Source organism: Anolis sagrei, chromosome 6, assembly GCF_037176765.1.
Source record: "Anolis sagrei isolate rAnoSag1 chromosome 6, rAnoSag1.mat, whole genome shotgun sequence".
In the NCBI taxonomy this organism is placed as follows: Eukaryota; Metazoa; Chordata; class Lepidosauria; order Squamata; family Dactyloidae; genus Anolis; species Anolis sagrei.
In genome coordinates, this window is record NC_090026.1 from 38,979,578 (window position 1) to 39,001,746 (window position 22,169).

General features: G+C 39.8%; 1 protein-coding gene across 1 annotated transcript; it reads left to right on the top strand.

Annotated features, from left to right (window-relative positions):
- The first annotated feature begins 10,476 nt into the window (after positions 1 to 10,476).
- LOC132778240 (keratin, type I cytoskeletal 19-like) lies at positions 10,477 to 21,082 on the top strand. The gene is made up of 8 exons (XM_060781009.2): positions 10,477 to 11,091; positions 14,121 to 14,203; positions 14,982 to 15,138; positions 16,170 to 16,331; positions 16,803 to 16,928; positions 18,248 to 18,468; positions 19,816 to 19,844; positions 20,854 to 21,082. The coding sequence occupies exons 1-8, from the start codon at positions 10,585 to 10,587 to the stop codon at positions 20,880 to 20,882; spliced, it is 1,314 nt and encodes a 437-aa protein (XP_060636992.2). The 5' UTR covers positions 10,477 to 10,584; the 3' UTR covers positions 20,883 to 21,082.
- The last annotated feature ends 1,087 nt before the right edge of the window (positions 21,083 to 22,169 follow it).

The following is a 22,169-nucleotide window of genomic DNA, read 5'->3' on the forward strand; positions in this document are numbered from 1 at the left end:
CAGACAAATCTTTTTCTGATGGAGTCCAGTGGTTATTATTTAATTTATATATAAACATGGAGACTTCAGAACTAATGGAACCACCCAAGATTACCCCCAGTAAATAATCACCCTCACTTGAAAAGGAGAAGAAAAATAGCCATTGAACAGTGTAGGAATTTATTGTTAAATTAGTCAAGTGGAGGGTAAATAATATATATATATATATAAATTACCCATTATCTCTTAATTATCTCTGGATGGTTTACAGCAGACTAGCAAGGAAGTCATAATATATAGTGTCTGTACAATTTTTGAAAGATGGTAGTACCAATTGCTCTTCCTGCTCACCATTTATTATATTTCTGCTTGTCTAATCTGTTCGTGTCTGGTGTCTAAAGTAACTTCTTGCAAAAAGATGGACTGGGTACTGTGGAATGTGTTAGATATCATGGAATGTGTGGTCAAAGAATCCTCACACTTTATTCATTGTAATGATAAAAGGCAATTTTACTAATTTTTTTAAAAGTCTCCTCCAGAATTAGAAGACAACTAAATAACAAAGCCTACCTCTCATCCATCTTAAAGTTTCACTAGATCCAAAAATCTACATCCTGGTTTAGTATTTTGTTTTAGTCGATATTATGATGGCTGTCTGAGTGACAGCTCTCTTAGCTCTCTGCAGTGTAATATTTCAGAAAATTATGACTTGTCTCCTACCACAAAATGAAATAGAGCAACATGCCTGTTATGTTACTGCATCTCAGATGACCCTAAGAAGATGTATGAAGAATGTGAATTCCTAAAACCCAAGGAATCTGAAAAGCACGATGAAGTCTTTTAGCAGAGATCTTGCCCAGTTTGCAGTAGATCTCTTGTCCTCTGTTGACATCCAAATCACTGAAATCACCAATTAACTGATTTTTGATTATATAACCAATTAGATTTGCTAGGAGGCCATTTAAGATTATCTCTCTTTTTCTTTTCCTTGTTTGAAAAGAATGGAGCATTCCTCTTCTTTCCACCACCACTCCTGCCACCATAACTGATAGCGATACCAAGAGGGGTATTGTTCCGTCTTCCAGGAGCATAGTTTGCATTACCTTTTACTTGCATGGGATAGTGTTCTTTTGCATTTCCCCAGGGCTGCTACAGACCCAGCAGCACCCTGGAAGTTAAACAGTATCAGAGTCTGCAAAGCCAGCCTGCAGGCCTTTTTGCAGCTATTGGTTTAGAAAGTATCTCTTTGGGTTAGGAGTCTGCCCTTTTTCCTAGGCTTGAGATCTCCATTTTGGAATCTCCCCTGCCTCCTTCAGTACAGAAAGAAAGCTTCAGATGTGCTGTTGGACAGCTAGGTAGCTCTGAAAAAAAATCATTATAAGTATGATTGAGATATGATTGAGTTATATAGATAAAGAAGCTAATTGAGATAGATAGCAATTGAGTTATAGATAGCAATTGAGATATTTAAAAAGTTATTGAATATTATTGAGCAGTACTTCATCTCTAAAGCTAACCTTGAGCTATAGATAGGGAAAAACCTGTTTTTCTAACCATAGCAGCTCAGGGTTAGGGTGAAAGGATCCCATGATATTTTCTACCATTTGGGGAAGAGTTACCTCAGTAACTGAAGAAAAAAGAAAGAAAGATCATCTCTATGGTTTCACCAATTGACTGTTTTGTTTGTAACTTTGACAAGCTGTGCCAAGTCTGCAAGGACTTTGAGAAATAAATATTCTGTTTTGGTGTTCAAAACCTGTAGTAGCCTCAATTGCTGGGAATCTCAAACTTCTAAAGAAAGACCCCCGCAGTCCACCCAGACAAAGAGAGAAGCACATCTTAGTTTTATTTTTATAGGATCTGGGTGTGACGGCACAGGTATGGAGGTCGAGAAGGGGGTGGTGGTGGCTCAGCAAGAAGTACTAGTGAAGCCTTCCTCCCTCCCTCCCTCCCTCCCTCCCTCCCTCCCTCCCTCCCACCATTCATTTCTCCTTTTCCTTGATAGAAGCAACTGAAAGAGGGGGAGAAGGAAAGAAGATGGAATTGTGTGGCTGGCACCAAAAAATTGAGTTTTGAACATACTTCTTTCAGATTTTGAGCTTCCAGAATGGAAATGCTCAATCTGTATTGATATGTTGCTCAACAGGAACAATGAAGTCAAAATGTTTACAATGAATTATGTTTTGGAAACAAATAAACTGAAGCACATTGATATTTGAATGTGTCCCAGAAGGAGGTCTTGACCTGGCATCTTAATCGTACTAATGAAGATGGATTCCTCTTAGGACAGTGTTCCATAACTTTTTTTCTGTGTCTATTACTAATATTCATGAAACCCAACTGTCTTCTGTTTCGCTCTCAGAAAGAGACAGAAGGCACATGGCAGTTATCATGGGGAAAATATGTAACTGGAAAAACAATTCTACAGCTAACCCGGGTAGTGGGAACACTGGGGCCTACTACTTGATCAGTGGCACATTAATCTACAGCTGAGTCATGCGTTCTGCACTACTAGAAATGAAAGAGTAAGTGAAGCCCCTGTAACTGACATAAGGTGTACAGGGTTCAGGTGCTTAGTTTATGTCAAGCCACTGACTCAGTCATGCAAGTGCCTCCTATTGTAATGAGATTTGGTGCTGATCTGGATGGTCTGCAGGAATTCCCTCCAGCTCTGCAATTGCGTGATTGGGACAAAGAAAGGGCACACTGATTAAAGCAGGTCAAACCTGCTGGACATGTCTGACCTGGCCAACATATTGCTACAGATAAGCCAAAGTCTGAAAGGGATTCCATGTTCTCATCATCCTCCATTATGCAGTCTATAGAAATGTGAACACTTTTTGTAAGATTTTGCAGCTGATACTGGACTGAAACAAAATCACATTGAACTCACGGAACCAAATGGAGTTCAGGAACAATCTTTAGTGTGCAACCCCCCCCCCCCCTTTCTCAGTTCAGCAGAAGAGCATAAGCTAGTGGCAGTTGGTGACTCCCATCGCACTGGGGTGGTGAATCCACTTTGGATTTAAAGGAGCAATAGAATTCAGGACTGGATAGCACCTTTAAAGTTCAGACTATAGTATATTGTGAATTCATTGTCTCACTGACAAGAATGCAACTTTTGAAAGCAGTGAACTTTCCTTTTGCTCAGTTGCATATGTGTAAATCTATATAAATAAAAATGTAATGTTAGTTTGTGGGATGAACATAACACCAAATTTGGACACAATACACCTATCACGCCAATGAGTGACCATCACTCATAAAAACACAACAGAAGGGACTTAAAAAGCCAAAAAGCAAAAAAGATGCTATAGCAAATGCGCAAAGATGACTCCCCCTGGCAAACAAAACACACAATAGCATATACAGCTCCCATCATTCCCTAGACCAAGGCCCTTTAGGAGAGGAGGATGATCCAAATGCACTGCTTCCAAGCTGGAAGCTTTCTTCTCCTTTGATTTCTTTGAAAGCATCCCAATCCCCTGCATATTTCCAATTTCCTATTCCTGGACTCCAACTCCCAGCTATCCTCCAGGTAGATAGATTAAATTGAGATAGGTAGGTAGGTAGATCGATCAGGAGGACTACTGGGAGTTGCAGTCCAAGAATAGGTAGAGAAGGAAGAATGGGGAGAAAGAGGAAGAGAAAGAAAATAGGGGGGGAAGGAAGTGAAGAGGAAGAGAAGTAAAGAAAGACAGAAGGAAAGAAAAAAGGGAAGGAAAGAGAGAAAGAAAGAAGGAGAAAAAGAGGGAGGGAAGGTTGGCCACAGCAATGCATGGCAGGTACAGCTAGTGTTCCATATATTACCAGATTCCACAGGTTTCTTTTAATGGAAACCAAAATAATGATTAGAATATTGCACTCCCAGTTCAGGGAGCTGGGATATGTATATATAGCATGGTTCTGATTAAATAGTTTCAAGTCCCATGCAACTTTTCATCTGAGAAATATTATTTACCATTATGTTGGTCTATCACCGTAATGAGTGTGTGTGTGTGTGTGTCTTACCAGTGATAGTTAGGTACTAAACTATCTAAGAGTAAAACAAGGGATTGCAGTCAAGGCATTGGGGTGGCAGCGCCTTATCTGGGGAACTTCCTCCACAGGGCATACGTTTCCCCTTCCATTGTTAGGGCACCCTTGAAAACCCATTTATTCAAGGCTTGTTCATTAGGAGGCTGTGCTGAACTTTGAAACATTTTATATTGCTTCTGGGTTCAAACTCTTGTCTGTTTAAGTGCTCTTGTCTCTTGTTAAGCTGTTAAAATGAATTGCTCTTGTTAAACTACATTCCTTAAGCTTACTTGAATTAATAAGCCACTTAAATTAATAAGTGCAGCTCCAGCTTTGTTGTAATTGCTATTTTATTTTTGATTGCATTTTCTTTTATTCAGGTTGCATCCTTTTTTATTAACCTGGAGAAAGCACTGATCTAAAACGGAGCAGGAAAATAATAGAAGGAGGAGGAGGAGGAGGAGGAGGAGGAGGAGGAGGAGGAGGAGGAGGAGGAGGAGAAGGAGAAGGAGAAGGAGAAGGAGAAGGAGAAGGAGAAGGAGAAGGAGAAGGAGAAGGAGGAGGAGGTGATCATGCAGACAGACTACAAGCAGAGGCATAACACCATTGCTCAGATGATTCATTGGAACTTGTGCCACAAATACCATCTGCCTGCGACAAAGAACTGGTGGGATCACAAGCCTGAAAAAGTTACAGAAAATGAACACATCAAATGACTTCCGAATTCAGACTGACCGAGTTTTGAAACACAATACTCCTGACATCACAATCATGTTAAAAAAACCCAAGTATGGATCGTTGATGTTGCAATCCCAGGTGACAGCAGGATTGAAGAATTACCATCTGTCAGCTGCAAAAGGCCACCCTACTAGGATCTGCACGCACTATTCACTGATACATCACATTCTCCTAGACACTTGGGAAGTGTCCGACACGTGATGCAATACAACAACCAGCATAGTTATCTTGTTTGCTGTGTATTAATCTTGTTGTGTTTCTAATAATAATAATAATAATAATAATAATAATAATAATAATAATAATTTATTTCTAACTTGCACCTCTCTCCCTGAAAGGACTCAGGGTGGCTTCAAAATGTAACACAAACAAGGAAAACATTCAATGCCATAAAACATTTACACATACGATTAAAACAAAACAAATGACTTTGGCTGAAAGTTATAAATTAGCCAGTCAGATATCATTGATCATACTAAACAGTTAAAATCTGTATAAAGATATAAAATTATAACTCTTTGATAAAATCAAGTTTTTATTGTCATTGTCAACTATGATGGAATCAGTGATATTATTCTCTGGGTGATTTGAATTTCAGACACCATGGGAAAATGGTATGGTTTTATTGGGGTTGTCATCCAAAACATCTGGAGAGTTAAACATGCCCTATTTCTTAGATAACGTAAATATCCTTAAAAGAAGTACACATAATAGGAAATGAACTTTGTGTACATGCACTTCCACATCTCTTATTGACTTCTGGTGACCTCATTAGCTTTATAAGGCTTCTGAAGACAAGGAATACTCAGAGGTGGTTTTGCAGTTCCTTCTTCTGAAATATACCCTGCAGTTCCAGGTATTTGTTGATGGTATCCTATCTAAGTACTAAACCAGGACCAATTCTGCTTGGCTTCCAAGATAATATAAGATCTGGTCATCTAAAAGTACTTTACCACTGATGTATTTCAGTGAATGAGACAAACAGCAAACTAAAACTTGGAAAAGTTGTAGCCTTAAATGTAACAGTTCTAAGTACTTGTACTGCTAGATTAAACTGTTAGGACTTTATCACATTTGTAAATTGATCCATCATACAACACTTCCACAGTTTGGGGGCAGAGCCCGTCGGATGTCATCAAACGACATAAAGCTACTTCCAGCGGATGTCCGTCCCCGAACTGTGGTGAAATGTCATAAGAGGGATCAATGAGAACAGAGGAGGCTTCTTGTGTTCTCATTGTCTATGACGGGGCAGATGCAGGGGGAAGTCAGGCAGTGACACTTACCCTTGTGTGATGATGGGGAAGATGTTGCTGTGAGTGATGTGGGGCATGAGGTGAAAGATTCCCTTGCTGCCCGTCAGATTCACCATGCCGCCTGATAAATCCCCCATTGTTGCCTACCTTAGGTGACTAAATATGATGAAGTCCTAAGTCTCATTCAGTGAAATGCTTTAGTAGTTGAGTATCTAAGTTATTATCTTTCAGAAAGACAATGACTGGAACGGCGATTCGATGGATGAGAATTTTTTATTGTTTTAATTATTGTTTTATTGCTTGTGCATATATTTTTTTAATTTGATTTATGTCTAATTGTAGTGTATAATTGTAATTGTTTATACTGGCATGGAATTTTTGCCATTACTTATGTGTAAACTGCTTTGAGTCCCCCTCGGGGTGAGAAAAGTGGTATACAAATACTGTAAATAAATAAAAAAAATAAAAAATATGGAGATCCGTGTCCATGCCAGTTGAGTGATCCTGGGAATTATCAGTTTGAAGAAGGAATAAGTATTCAGCAATATTGCACACTTTCTTTGGCACATTTTCTTGAAAGGGTCCCAATTGGTTTAGGTATTTGATATTTTTATTGCAGTGTCAGGGAGTAAATATTTGGTCCTTCAAGGGCCATGTTCCATAAATAGTTAAATATTTACTTATCTCATTCTTGCATTGTTCATTCTTGTATGAAAGAATGAAAAATTGTAAACATTTTTTCTTCCTTTCAGGCACAATAAAAAAAGTGCTTCTATGCAATTCCAATCATTTTTCACACTTTGGAACCTTTTTTAAAAAAATCCTGTGAATGAACTCAGTGTTTTGCGTAAAACCCCAATTCTGTGCACTGAACAAAACATTTTGAACAAAAAAACCCACTGTATTTTGCAGAAAATACACTCCTTTTCTTGTTTTGGAAAAACTGTTTGTGGCAAACATTTTTTGTTTTGCAAAAACAGACTTGTAATGAGCATTTACATGATGAAATGTATCATGTCTCAAGACACTCTTACAAAGGAAAAGAAAATGTGTGGTCAGAGATTAATATCCTTAGTTAACACATCACATTTGACTCATCCGGAAGTAGAAGGCAACCTAGCGAGGCATGTCTGATCAGCCATTATTGTGGCCACTTATGCTTTACCACAAAAGGAGGAGATGCATCAAGAGGAAAGGAGAGATAAGATGACACAGGCATCTATAAAATATGTGTGTAGTAATTTATGTGTAAAAATGTGCATCAAGAAATGTTTGCTGTTTATCCATGCTTTACCAAAATGAGAGAATCAGTGACCAGATCTGTGTATTACCTCAGGACATTGAAAAAATGCATGTTTAGTCTACAACTTCTAGAAGCCCTCCCAGCATAGCTACTGGGATTTGTAGACTAAAAAGAAACTTCCACGCGATACCTGGGAATAATACACTGAAGTGCAGCTTCGAAACTGTGTTCATGTTTGACGATCCTGGAATCAATGATGCATTCAAACCAGGAATCACCCTCTGGAAGACAGGATAGTCCACTGTTAAAGTAAAATACATGGCTACGCTAGCAACTTCCATTCATATGTGCTGTTGGAAATAAGAGGCCGCCTTTATGTGTGGACAATCTGCTAAAAAAGGAGCATAAAATTGTTTTCGGACAGGGTTGCATACAGGAGATTGGAAAGTTCCCTGTTCTCATCTAGGAGCTTATGATGTACCCTCCTTCAATTTAAGAAAAGCTGTGGGTATTCTATCTATCTATATAAAAATGCTCTGTGCATAATGAGTACCTTAAAAACAAAAGAACCAATGAACGAAATCACGCCAAATTTGGCTACAAAATGTCTCACAACACAAGGAGTGACCATCACTCAAAAATTATGATTTTGTCATTTGGGAGTTGAAGTTGCTGGGATTTATAGTTTATTTACAATCAAAGAGCATTCTGAGATCCACCAATGATGGAATTGAACCAAACTTGGCACACAGAACTCCCATGACCAACAGAAAATACTGGAAGGGTTTAGTGGGCATTGACCTTGAGTTTGGGAATTGTAGTTCACCTACATCCAGACAGCACTGTGGACTCAAACAATGATGGATCTGGACCAAACTTGGCACAAGCACTCAATACACCCAAATATGAACACAGATGGAGTTTGGGAGAAATAGACCTTGACATTTGGGAGTTGTAGTCACTGGGATTCACAGTTCACCTACAATCAAAGAGCATTCTGAACCTTACGGACTGAATTGGGGCAAACTTCCCACACAGAACCCCCAAGACCAACAGAAAATACTTAAGGTCATCCAATCCAACTCCCTTCATCTGGGCAAGAAAATGTAATCAAAGTCCTCCTGACAAAGAGCCATCCAGCTATAGATTAGATAGATGATAGATAGATAGATAGATATGATTCACACACACACAGATAGAGTATCATAGATTTGAAAGGGACCCTTAAAGAAGGACAATGATATGTTGCATGTTCCAGGGTGTGCAAACAAGACACTCTCCACATCAACACTGACAAAGAAACAGCAAGAAATACTGTTTACCCACAAGCATAAAGAAATTACATATATTAGAAACCAACGCTTTCTCATTTATTTTCCAGATCAACAGACTGGGCCACAGCAACGCGTGGCAGGGGACAGCTAGTTTCTTTTAAAACTGCAGCTACACCAAACTATATTTATCTTCTAGTGGAATATGCTTTACTGCCCAGTGGCTATTTTCAAGCAACTTGTGAGAACGAAGCAACTGTTCCTGATTTTACAAGATCATAGAAGCTGCACCCACATTCCTTTCCTAGCCAAGTAGAGTAATGGTCATCTTCACAGCATGATAAGCAAGAGGATATTTTTATAATGTAGCAATCCACCTTCACACATAGAGTTGGCAGGCAATGTAGATCGGGGGGGGGGGGGGGGAATTTTGTTTCAGTGCCTTTTTGTAGAATCTACACAAAAATTATGAACCTACTCTTATTCGGGAGAAAAGGAACTTCAATATTTGGAGAAAATAAGATGGACAATTAAAAGAATTACCTGGAAGGTTTGTCTTTTCTTCTCTCTTTTTGTATTAATGTATTTTCTGGATGCAGTTTTGTAAGCCTTTTTTTAGTTGTACATGTTGTTGTTCATTCGATCAGTCGTCTACGACTCTTTGTGACCTCATGGACCAGCCCACGCCAGAGCTCCCTGTCGGCCGTCACCACCCCCAGCTCCTTCAAGGTCAGTCCAGTCACTTCAAGGATGCCATCTATCCATCTTGCCCTTGGTCGGCCCCTCTTCCTTTTGCCTTCCACTTTCCCCAGCAGAATTGTCTTGTACATGTAGTATTAGGCTAAGTTCCTTGTACTTTGTTATTTTCCTATTTTTGTCCTTATTTTCTTTATGTAGCTTTGCAAGGTAATTTTTTAGTTGTACATACAGTGTTAGGTTAAGATCCCTGCAGTTTTGTTATTTTGTAGTCTTTTCTCTATGTGTTGCTTTATATTATATACAAACTTTTTATGTTCATAAAGATATTTTTAAAATAAATATTTTAAAATACATATGTATGGGGAAACGTGAAGTTATTCATGAGCAATATCTATGACCAAGGCCTACACATGCACAGCATTGGAATGTATGTGCCAAGTTGTTACAGTTCAGATTCCATGACTCAGTTATCCATCATTCCACCACTAATTCACGGCATATAGCAAATCACAGGCCTTCAGTTGCTAACCCCACAAAAGGTAACGTTTCCAAACTCTGTTGGCTTTGTATCAAAGTGCAATTGATAGAAAGCAGGTCTGTATATTTGGACCCGTGTCAAAATGTACTATAAAGATTCCCACTCATTCAAAACAAGAAAACAGCCTTTTAAGGAAAACAAAATGCTGGAAGGTATCTCTTTCCATGCTTAAAATTCTAGCAGACACTGAAAGCACCATTTCTTTTGCTTTAAAAGGGAATCCCTTTCTCTCAACGATATAAAAGTTAGGAAACTGATTGTTATCTGGGCTGCTTTTCACTAAGAGCCTTTTAGCAATTCTGTAGCTCTCAGTTTCATAGCAGCATGTTGCTGACTGGTGATGGTCCACTGACTCTTTTCCTTTCCCTAAGTAGTTACACAAAGGAACCTCTGTGTATTTGTGTGTGTGTCAGCAGGGCAGGTGTGTGCGCTCTGGGTTTTGGCTACAGCTTAACTAAACTATTACCTTTGTTTTGCCTTTTCTGGAAGGAGAAAGCCACCTACCATGAATCATACCTTTTGTTGTAAAAGGAAGGGGGGAAAGCAAGATAAGACAAAAACAGGGTGGGGAGGGTATAGGAAGGAGAATGCAGTTTGCTTAAAAATAACTTAGAAAAGAAATACATCCCACTTCGTGTTGATTGACCAATGGGGAGGATTGATGTGTTGGCAGAGGGTTGAGGGTGGGTCCATTCCAGAGGTCTCACATATCACCTAGCTGGGTGGACAACTCCCACAGTGGCTGGAATAAAAGGAGCCAGGGAGAGGAGAAGGGCATTCATTTCGGCCTCCAGCACACAGATTTTGTTACCAAGGTTGCATACCTCCACACACACTCCAACCATGACCAGTTACAGCTACAGGCAGTCTTCCACTTCTGTTGGAGGAGGGCTAGGTGGACATTCCTCCTTCCGAGCTCCAAGCATTCATGGCGGATCTGGTGGCAGGGGCATTTCTGTCTCTTCTGCTAGATTTGTGTCCTCTGGGGCTGGAGGTGCCTTGGGCGGTGGATATGGAGGAGGGATGAGTGGAGGTAGCTACGGTGCTGGCTTTGGTTCTGGCTTTGGAGGAGGCTTTGGAGGTGGGTTTGGTGGTGGATTTGGTGGTGGATTTGGTGGTGGAGCTGGTGGTGGAGCTTGCAACGATGGCCTCCTTTCTGGCAATGAAAAGATAACTATGCAGAACCTGAATGACCGCTTGGCAAGCTACCTGGACAAGGTGCGTGCCCTGGAGGAGTCCAACTCAGATCTAGAGGTGAAGATTCGAGAGTGGCACCTGAAACAGGGCCCTGCTAGCCCTGCCCGTGACTACAGCCATTATTACAAGACCATTGAGGACCTCAGAGACAAGGTAGGACCGGGCTTGTAAACTACATCTCAAGGCAAGAGTTCCCATATATTAGGTTGTTGTAGGTTTTTCAGGCTATATGGCCTTTTTCTAGAAGCATTCTCTTCTGATGCTTCTAGAACAATGTTTCTCAACCTGGAGTCCCCAGATGTTTTTGGCCTTCAACTCCCAGAAATCCTAACAGCTGGTAAACTGGCTGGGATTTCTGGGAATTGTAGGCCAAAAACATCTGGGGACCCCAGGTTGAGAACCACTGTTCTAGAACATGGCCATATAGTTCGAAAAATTTACAACAACCCAGTGATTCCAGCCATGGAAGCCTTTAACAATACATCCCATAGATTAACATAATGAAGCATGGGATGGGACAGAGATCCCTGCAAAAAGTTATAAATATGTAAGGTTGCCTTTGTGTGTAGTGTGGATCTAGGAATTATTCTGATCTCCCGTCAATCTCAGCTAATTATTTTGATCCCCATCAGTTAGGTTTTCAGAGCTAGGAGAAGTTACTTTTCTGGACCACACCACCCACCATCCCTCAGCTGGCTCAGGCAATGGCCACACAAGCCATTTCCCTATGCATGCATAGGGTAGTCTTGGCATCAAAGTCTGAAAAATAACTGTTTTAAGTTTTGCATATGTTTGAAATGTAACAAGTATGAAAAAAAACCCATTCAACAGTTATGCCATGACAAATCTTGGCATGTGCATAGGATAGAGAAAGGTAACAGAAAAAGCCAATAGTAGCAATTTGGCCACCTCTTCCCCCTCCTAGTATTGCCTCTATACATTCAGCAGTAGTATATGTTCACCTCCTGAACTTTTTCCACACAAACAAAATGCAAGAATGCGAAATATGCCATCTTTTCAGAATCCCTTCGCATCAGCATTTTTTGCTAGAGGAAAAAACGGAAATCTTGTATGGCACAGTTACATGTTTGTCAGATTTTCATAGGAAGTCTCTGCCTCTTGGTATTTTCAAATTTAAAATCGGGATATGAGCAAACCCTATACATGTTGGACAAAATGTGTGTATAATGAAATGGTTTATATTCAAGCTGTACTGTACTGCTTAGCATTGACATATTTAAGAGGGACCAGGCATGTAGCCGGGGGGGGGGGGGCTTGAGGGGCTTCAGCCCCCCCCCCCCCCCCGAAATTCTCATGGTGGTTCGCGAAAAGGCCTTACTGGTGCATTATTTAAACTGTTATGTTTATTCATATCATGATCTGATCACCATACTCAATATATCCCATATGCATGGGGGTATTGGGGTAACGATACAAAAGGTTTGCTAGGATAGACCCTCTTTCACTCAGACTCAGCCCCCCCCCCCAAAAAAACTCACCCCCCCCCCCGAATCGAAATCCTGGCTACGGGCCTGACTATAAGGGACACATACTTCTTAAAGCAAAGATTTGAAAAAAAGCTGAGTCCGATTGTGCATCTTGAAGTCTTAAATTGTTTACATTTATGATTCACCCTTCTCAAATGCCTAAAAGTAGTAATCATGGATTGGATAGAAACTAAGTCCAATCAAGTTCCTGTTCATATCAATGGAAAAACATTAGTTTCACAAAAACATCCATGGCTGAGAGATAGTGACTAAGTTGAGGTCGTGCACTGAGTTTAATGCCAAATAGGAACCAAAAGACAAGTCTCCCTGGTCTTAGTCCAACACTCTTACATCAACTGCATACTGAATCTCTTAGACCTGAATAGCAAGTTAAAGGGCACAGAAAAGTTACTTTTCTGGAGGACAGCAGCCCCAATTTCTTTGCCATGATGGTTGGGGATTATGGAAGTAGTAGTCCAGAAAAGTAACTTTCTTCAACTCTGGACTACTCTGAGTTTGAATTTCAATGTAGTATTCCCTGTCCCTTTCCATATAAAACCGCTTTGTAACCTATGGCTTAGCCAGCTATCACCTATGAAGGAAAAAAGAAGACAAGAAAAAGTCTGTTGACCAAACTAAGCACACTATAATCTTCTTTTCTGTGTGTACACCCAATGTTTATTTTGCCCCAGCAGTGGAGTCACTGATGCACAACATTGGTTTGTTTAGAGAGGAAGCACACCCACCCCTAAAAGCACACAAAGGAAGAAAAAAGCAAACAGTTATTGTAAGGTAATTTCTACCAGCCTCACAGTTCGTGCCAATCCTCACCAAAGAAGGGATTGTCAGCAATGATGTTTAAATCTCCTGGGACATTGGGCAGGGATTGAAAGAAACCAACAGATTGAAGAGAGTCAGGAAGGAATTTAACTCATTCCCCACAAAAGAGAACATAGTTATACATACAGTTTACAGCTTCTAATTTGCATGTATTAATACATGTGTAGAAAGCATGGCTATAAATTAAATAGAAATTAAATAAAGGGCACCTCAATGAGAAAGAGTGTCTCCTCACCAGTTGTGTGCTGTTCAAGTGGTAGATCTTGATTGGAAATGTCATGGGTTTGCTCTCTTTTCACCAGCCTTTTGGTGAACAGCAAAGGCAGTTGATGGATTAAAGATTAGTGATACAGTAAACTCACTTTAGGTTTTAATGCACATATTGAAGGAGCTATCCAAAGTCCTCAGCACTTGGATAGCTCCTTTAAAACTTCAAAACCTGCTGGAACACAATGCCATTGGTTGGTTGGTTGGTTCAAAGTGTATTTATTTTAGGTATGACTATGTCGAATCCAATATACAATGATTCTCTGGGTTGACAACTTGTAGCCTTCCAGAAATGGCTGAGTGGGAAGCCCTAGGCAGCACAGCCAATGGCGACAAATGTTTCAGCAGAGTGAAGATGTGACTGATTTTTTTTCGCAGATGGTCACAAACCCCCATGTTGCAGAGGAGCAAGGTTTTGAAGACCATGCCATGCTAACAATGCTTCAAAAACTATAGCTTTTCTAGAAAGGTCACCACATACAGGCAAATGTTTTCGTGCCTATGGTTAATGCTCTAATTAAAGAGGAAAGATGTGATATGTGCCAAAAAAAAAATGACCTGACATGTGTATGACGTCTTTCCTTACAGATTCTTGATGCAACCATTGACAACAACAAAATTGTCCTGCAGATTGACAATGCCAGGCTGGCTGCTGATGACTTCAAAACCAAGTGAGTAAACCTCTTGTGGACAGGGAAGTGTGGCAAGAGATGTGTATTAGGAACTATTTTCAGATGAGCTGTAGCTCTAGCAATTGATGATCGACCCACTCCACATTTTAGTTAGAACTCTGAAGTTGTAGTTTTCCAAGAAACTGAAGCTATTTGGGAGATAAAATACCTTTTTACATAAAAATAAAAATAAAAAGCCCAAACTCCAGCAAAGAGTCATTGGCCAACTGGAAGCCATGAGGAACTACATGTAAATAAGTAATTAATAACATAACAAGCCTAAACACACAATAAGAAGCTATATAAAAATATATTTACTATACCACAGGCACATGCTGATGATAAACAGTCATGTAAACAGCATAACACCAGAATGTTTTCAAAAGTATTTACTGGATAGGCTACTCTCCAACCACACAGGTTAGGAATCCTGTGTCTTTCAACATTTGAAAAGAAATCAGTGTCTGTTCCACAAGCTATAACATAGGTAACTTGTACTATTCAGATGTTATTGCAACTTTCATAATCCCTAATCATTGGTTGTTCTAACGAAAGATGCTAGAAGTTACAGTCTGAAGGAACACAAGTAATGACTCAGTTATACAGGGGATTTTAAAAGTGCCCACTCTGGCATTTTCTTCCCACTGGGGAAATAATAAGTAATGCAGAATTTGTGGGAATTAAGCTAATTTTCTTTTTTTAAAAAAAAATCAAACTAGTCTGGTATATTTTAGGAGCTCCTAATTATGAGTGGTTGTTGCTCCCCCCCCCCAAAAAGGTTTGAGACTGAGCAGGCCCTGCGTATGAGTGTTGAAGGTGACATCAATGGCCTGCGCCGCGTCCTGGATGAACTGACCTTGGCTAGAGCTGATCTTGAAATGCAGATTGAAAGCCTGAAGGAGGAACTGGCTTACCTTAAGAAGAACCATGAAGAGGTAAACAAAAAGCATAATTGATGAACTGAAGCCCAACTTTGCCAAACTTACAGTGGATCTCTTCTTTGAGCCACGGTAATCCAGAAGACCTCACATTTCTTTGGTGTTCTGTTGACTTTAATGGTTGAACTTACCTGGATTTGTAGATAAATATCAGTATGTTTAGAACGCAATAGTTTCATCTACAGTAGATCCATTGCTGAATAGTAAGTTAAGTAAAACCCAATAATCATTGGATCTGCTCTAGCTGGAGTCAACAACTGGATTTAGCTTTCAATGTTTTAAAACTTGGAAGCAAGCAAAGCTCTTCAGAAATGCTCTACAGTGAAAGCTGTAGAATTCAACAGTTTCAAGGGGCCAGGTGATGGAATGTATAAGAAAGATAATTCCTTATATAGGATAGCCTAGATATAGAATGAGATTTAAAATCCTATATGAAATACCTAAGCCGCTTTAAGTTCCCTTCAGGGGAAATAAAGCGGGGTATAAATAAATATAATATTAATTCCCCTCTTAGAATTTGCTTGTACTTCTGCATAACTGACAGATTACTAGTAAGACCTTGGCTTTACCATATTAACACAAAAATGGGGAAACTGGATAACCACTTCAAAAGTTGTCAGATAGCAATTCTTATGAATTGCAGCCAATGGAACCATTGACTAATCAGTGATAATGGAACTTAGTCATAGACATCTGGATGACCACAGGTTTTGTAAACCTGTATAACAAAATATCATATACAATGGACCAAATATGAGCTAGAAAGTAATTAGTCTTCCTCATCATGACCATCTCTATTAATCTCCCTTATTCCCTGTTACTCTCCAAATATCTCACCACCCAGCCTCTTTAGATTCTCAGGAGACAAAGAGAGAGAAGATCCTCTGATCCCATCACCCCATTTATTTCTTTTGTATAAAGCATCAGATAATTTTGGAGTTCATCCAAATGAAACTGTGGCTCTACTTCCTCTAGATAAATGATGTATGCAAGAAGGCCCTCAATTCATGCTTTTTTCTGATTTGCAGGAACTGGGTGCTCTATCAGGACAACTGGGTGGCCAAGTGAGCGTTGAAGTTGACTCTGCTCCAGGAGTTGATCTCACCAAGATCCTGACTGACATGAGAAACCAATATGAATTACTGGCTGACCAGAACAGGAGGGATGCTGAAGCATGGTTTACCACTAAGGTAAGATGGGAAAAAATAGAAAACACAAGAAGTAGAAGATTTAAAAATAAGCAAACCATGCAGTAGAAGAAACATAGGATTCTTCCATTGCCTTATGCATACACCCCAAATCTCCTGATTTGACAGAGGCAGTCTCAATTAATTCTCTGGTTGCCCACTTTTTGGCTGCTTCAAAAATATCCCCTTTTCTTTCTCCTCCTCCAACTTTTCCTTTTTGTTTTTAACTAACTTCAATTGCTACAGAGTTTCAAGTGCAAAAGTAGTTTTTTTTTCAATTAGGTCAGCAGGGGAGGGGAGGGAAGGGAAGGGTGGGATCTTGCCCTTCCTATTAGACTTGGGGGGAGAAAACAGCCTGCTGTAGCCTGTGTTGTCCCAGTTGTAATCTGTGAAATGTTGGGGGCTATGCTAATGTCATTCACAAATCTTAACTTCTTGTCACAATGTCTTTCCTTTCATCACTTAAAAATACAGACTGAGGAACTGAGCCATGAGGTTGCTGTCAACACTGAACAGCTTCAAACCAGCAAGACTGAGATCACAGACTTGAGGCGTACCTTCCAAGGTTTGGAGATTGAGCTGCAGTCTCAGCTCAGCATGGTAATTGTTACTGAGGGACTTTTCTCAATATTTGTTAACTTATAAATGAATTTTCCCTTTGATGCCTGTGAATGTTGAATATCACATCTGGGACCTTTGAAGTTTAAAGCACTGGCATAGGTTTGGATATATCTCCAAATGTTTTGGTATAAACACAATATTTTTCTCAGCCTGTCTGTTGCTATAAATAATAGGAATACTTTGGATCACAAAGGGTTTATTTATTTATATTAGTATCCAGCCCTTTCCTGAAGGCTTGGAATCAGCAATAGTATGGATGGTATGTAGAAACATTTGAAGAATAGAACATTAAAATACAGCAATAAACACTTGGCAGACATTAAAACACTCTATTAAATAACTTATTCTGCTCTAAATGTTCTAAAATAGCTTCTGAAACAGTTGGCTATGAGCGAAACTTTGAAATATGAGTCAAATATCCCTTGTCTGAAATTCTTGGGTCCAGAAGTATTTCATGCTTTGGTGTTCTCATTTTGGAGCACTTGCATATACATAAGTATTGGAGATTGGACCCTGGTCTCAACATGTAATTCCTTTATGTTTCATATACACCTTATACACATAGCCTGAAGATAATTTAATATACAATATTTTTAATAATTTTGTGATTCAAACAAAGTTTGTGTGCACTGAGCCACCAGAAAGAACCCATGCACACAATTTTGGAGTTGCGAATATTTTAGTATTTGGGTTAAGGGATACTCAACCTGTACTACTTTTTGGACTTTATCTTCCCAAAATCCCTAGGGTTCTGGGAAAAGTGGTCCCAAATAAGAATATTCCTAAGCTCTAGCCTTGAGTCCTTAAGTGACAAGATAGAATTTCCACAGCTCAGGGTTAAATGTTAAAGTAATAATGGACAAGTTCCTCTATCATGGTATATATTACATAACTTCACATATATTAGCTACATAGCAGAGACATTAAGAAACCCTGTTCATGGATTGCAAAGTTACATAATAGGAAACTCATAAGAGTATGCCAGTTCACATCAGCACTTGCTAGCAGGTGTCTTTTTATACAGCAGGATCAATGCACTTTGCTCCCATTGTGTATTGTCCCTGTTGTGTATAGGTTCATTGTATATAGATAACTTTTCCTAGCTCCCCTATGTAGTAATGCAATAGGAGAAGACCTAAGTTCCCAACAGCATTTCAGTAAAGATGTCCATTTGATCCCATATTCCCTAACTAATGCCCAGTTCTAATAATACCTCTGACATATCTGCAGAGTGGATACTTGTACATTGGGGAGGGTCATTGAATGGGTTTTCTCAACAGTGTGACTTCTCTTCTCAGAAAGCAGCTCTGGAAGGCACCTTGGCAGACACAGAGAATCGCTACAGTGCTCAGTTGTGCCAGATACAGAATCTGATCAGCAACATTGAAGCACAACTGGTAGAAGTCCGCGCAGACATGGAACGTCAAAACAGCGACTATAAGATGCTGATGGACATCAAGTCTCGTCTGGAGCAGGAGATCCAGACCTACCGCCAGCTTCTGGATGGCCAGGACCTCCAGTAAGTAAATGTACAGGTGTCTCGAATAACCACTTCTTCATGCTTCCCCAAATGAGGAAGTGTATCACTGGAAAAGAGGAGAGAAGAAGGCCTAAAATGTTCATATGCAATTTTTATGTATATGTGTAAATTCATACATCATTACCATAATTCATAGAATCATAGAATCATAGAATCAAAGAGTTGGAAGAGACCTCATGGGCCATCCAGTCCAACCCCCTGCCAAGAAGCAGGAATATTGCATTCAAATCACGCCTGACAAATGGCCATCCAGCCTCTGCTTAAAAGCTTCCAAAGAAGGAGCCTCCACCACACTCCGGGGCAGAGAGTTCCACTGCTGAACGGCTCTCACAGTCAGGAAGTTCTTCCTAATGTTCAGATGGAATCTCCTCTCTTGTAGTTTGAAGCCATTGTTCCGCATCCTAGTCTCCAAGGAAGCAGAAAACAAGCTTGCTCCTTCCTCCCTGTGGCTTCCTCTCACATATTTATACATGGCTATCATATCTCCTCTCAGCCTTCTCTTCTTCAGGCTAAACATGCCCAGTTCCCTAAGCCGCTCCTCATAGGGCTTGTTCTCCAGACCCTTGATCATTTTAGTCGCCCTCCTCTGGACACATTCCAGCTTGTCAATATCTCTCTTGAATTGTGGTGCCCAGAATTGGACACAGTATTCCAGATGTGGTCTAACCAAAGCAGAATAGAGGGGTAGCATTACTTCCTTAGATCTAGACACTATGCTCCTATTGATGCAGGCCAAAATCCCATTGGCTTTTTTTGCTGCCACATCACATTGTTGGCTCATGTTTAACTTGTTGTCCACGAGGACTCCAAGATCTTTGGCAGTAATATGGCAGTAAAAGAAAGTTTAACATAGTGAGGAAGTCAGTGATGAAAGGATCTAGATGTCTCCACACTTTACTAGCCAGGTTCTTAAACAAGGTCCAGAAAGTTGCCATCTGGATGCAATGTTCATACAGGGGATGGGCAGGCACTTCTCCCATTGACTGTTTTAAACCTCAGATTATTGAGTTTTGAAAACTCAATAATCTGCTCGATTCTTTTGATGATGATGAAGGAAAACAGCAGGAAAACCTGTTGTATCTACCTTCTGGTATCTACCAATGGTATTTTCCAATCACACAGTAATAGTACTGTAATTCCTTTTTAGGTATTTTGATTCCACTACATGGAATCCTGAGATTTGCAGATTAGGGAAGAGTGTTTATGATTATCAGCTAGAGAGCTGTCAAATTACAAACCCCAGGTTTCCATTGCTTTGTTGCCTGGGGTGGTTGTTGTTGTTGTTTCTCACATGGACTTTTCCCCCCCTTTCTCTCCATCCTGTAGCTTCTCGGGATCTGGTTCTGGAACCACTGGTAAATGTTTTTTGTTTGTTTGTTTGTTTTTTTTAAAAAAAACTCATGGGGGATGGATGTCAAGATGAATTGTATTTAAAATGTATGACATAGTCACTATGTTAAACAAGTTCTAGTCTGGCCAATAATTCAGTGAGAGACTCCTTGGTTAGCCACTTGGATGTCTTTCTGAACAAAGAAATAAAAGTGAGATTTAAATGTAACCAAATAAATAACTTGACATCAGGGCCAACCTAGACATTTGACTGCCCAGGGCAAAGATGGTTCTCCTTCCCTAATCAACACAGACAAGATGATGTGGCCAACTGTTGAAACAAAGTAATAAGATATCAGAACACTGGGGTGAGAGACACACAAATAATAGGGTGGGATAAATACACATTCTCGAACCAAGAGTAATCACCTGGGACTCCAGAAGCAATAAACAGACAATGACTACAATGGCACCTTAGCAACTGCTCCTGACTGAAGAGGTTATCACACCAGCCTGTTGTCTTATGACAATCATACTGCTTAAGCAAACAGAAGCAGACTCTTATTAGAATGATCACATTACATTCTACTACAACCGTGCAATGCTGGCACTTTGGTGATACAAATTTCTTCCATCAGTCTTCTGCACAGCCTTGCTTGCTACAGACATTGCATTTTACACAAAAAAGTCTTTGTGAAATCCTTACAAAGCCTTCTCTAAAGGCAAATTACAATGAAATTTAACACTAGAATTCTCTAAATTACACTAAAACTCAAGAAGGGACTCGTTAAAATATCTTAGAGTGAATATATCCCCCCCCCCCCTTGAATGTATAAGCCACCAGCTACCACTTGTATTGCATGCAAGAAGTTAAGGAAATCTCAAGAAAAGTTCTGCTTGTTTTTCCCATTATGGGCAGTGTCAAAAAGCAGAATAACCCAAGTCAATGTTTCACATTGAGGAAGCAAAGCTGAGCATGTGGTAAGGGAAGAAAATGACTCTAATTTCTCATCCATTCTTCTTGTTTTCCGACAGATAAATCTGGAGATGGCAAGAAGCAGTAAAGAGCATGGCTTCTTCTAGCAGGAACACATGAAACAGACCAAAGATTTGTAACGGACCATGGCTGCAACCCACAGATGAAGTTGGGTGGCTGAAGGGCTTATTTTGACGTGACCCTTTGACTTAGTTTTTACTGTTCTTCCCTTTCAGTTTGGTGTCTCTTCTACCTAATAAAACTCTTTTTGGTTCCTGTGCATCTAAACAGTGTGTGGTTATTACTAAGTGCACTTGTTAACATAGTTCTAAGGAGCATTTTTCAAAGTGCATTTTGTCTGCATTTGATCAAAGGTTGAAGCACATGGGATTCCATCAGCATCTTGACCCATATCTGGATTTTTTAAATGACTTTGTCAGTTGGATGACACAGTATGACAACCCATACAACTTCACTTTTCTAGATTCATTCATTTAAAATAGTGGCCACAAACTCAGATCAATTTTCGCAAACACCACACAGATTGTCATTTCTACACTTTTTAGGACAGTTGAAGGTCTTTTTCAATACACTTCCACAACCACCCTGACTATAGAATCACAGAGTAAATCAACGCAGTCTTGTGACTGTGGATGTTTATTCTTATTATTTATCTGAGCTTTGGAAAAGATTATAACTCTCAGAGACACCAAACCAGTATGGTTGTTGACTGTAGTTGTCCAAAAAGATAGCTTTTCAAAAATTAGAATATTCTCATGGTGACTATGCCTATATCACCTTACAAATAATGAGGAAAGCCACATTGGTGCTAGCGTTAATTTGAATCAGAATTGCACATGCTTAGAAGTATTTCTTTTGCTGCTGTTTTAAAATTTAGATTGAAAAACATAGTGTTGGGTGTGGTGTTTACTCTGTACATCCAAGAATGTAAGTGCGGGTGGAAAATATGGCACAGTGGACATGAGGAAAAAGAGCAAATGCCCACTGCATACTTCATACCCAAAGTAATTGCATGACCATTGAAAGGGTAGATGGTTAAATCCAGTGCCAAAAGCTTCTAGCTGCATTATCAGGGCTGTTAAGAAGACAAGCAGCGGAGAAAGGGTAACAAGGGTCCATTTTCCTGGGAGGGAACACAGAGAAGATTTGTGCAGTGACCTGGAGGCTCCAAGCATGAGGACATTCGAAAAACTAGGAATTTGTATTCCTCTACTGAATTATTTCATAACTGGAGGAGGACATTCAATGGCTGTTACATGAACAACCAGTCCAGGAGGAATGACTGCTACATTCCCTTATCATGACTGCCAAGATAGAATCAAGGACATGTCAAGTGGGTGGCCTCATTCATGTA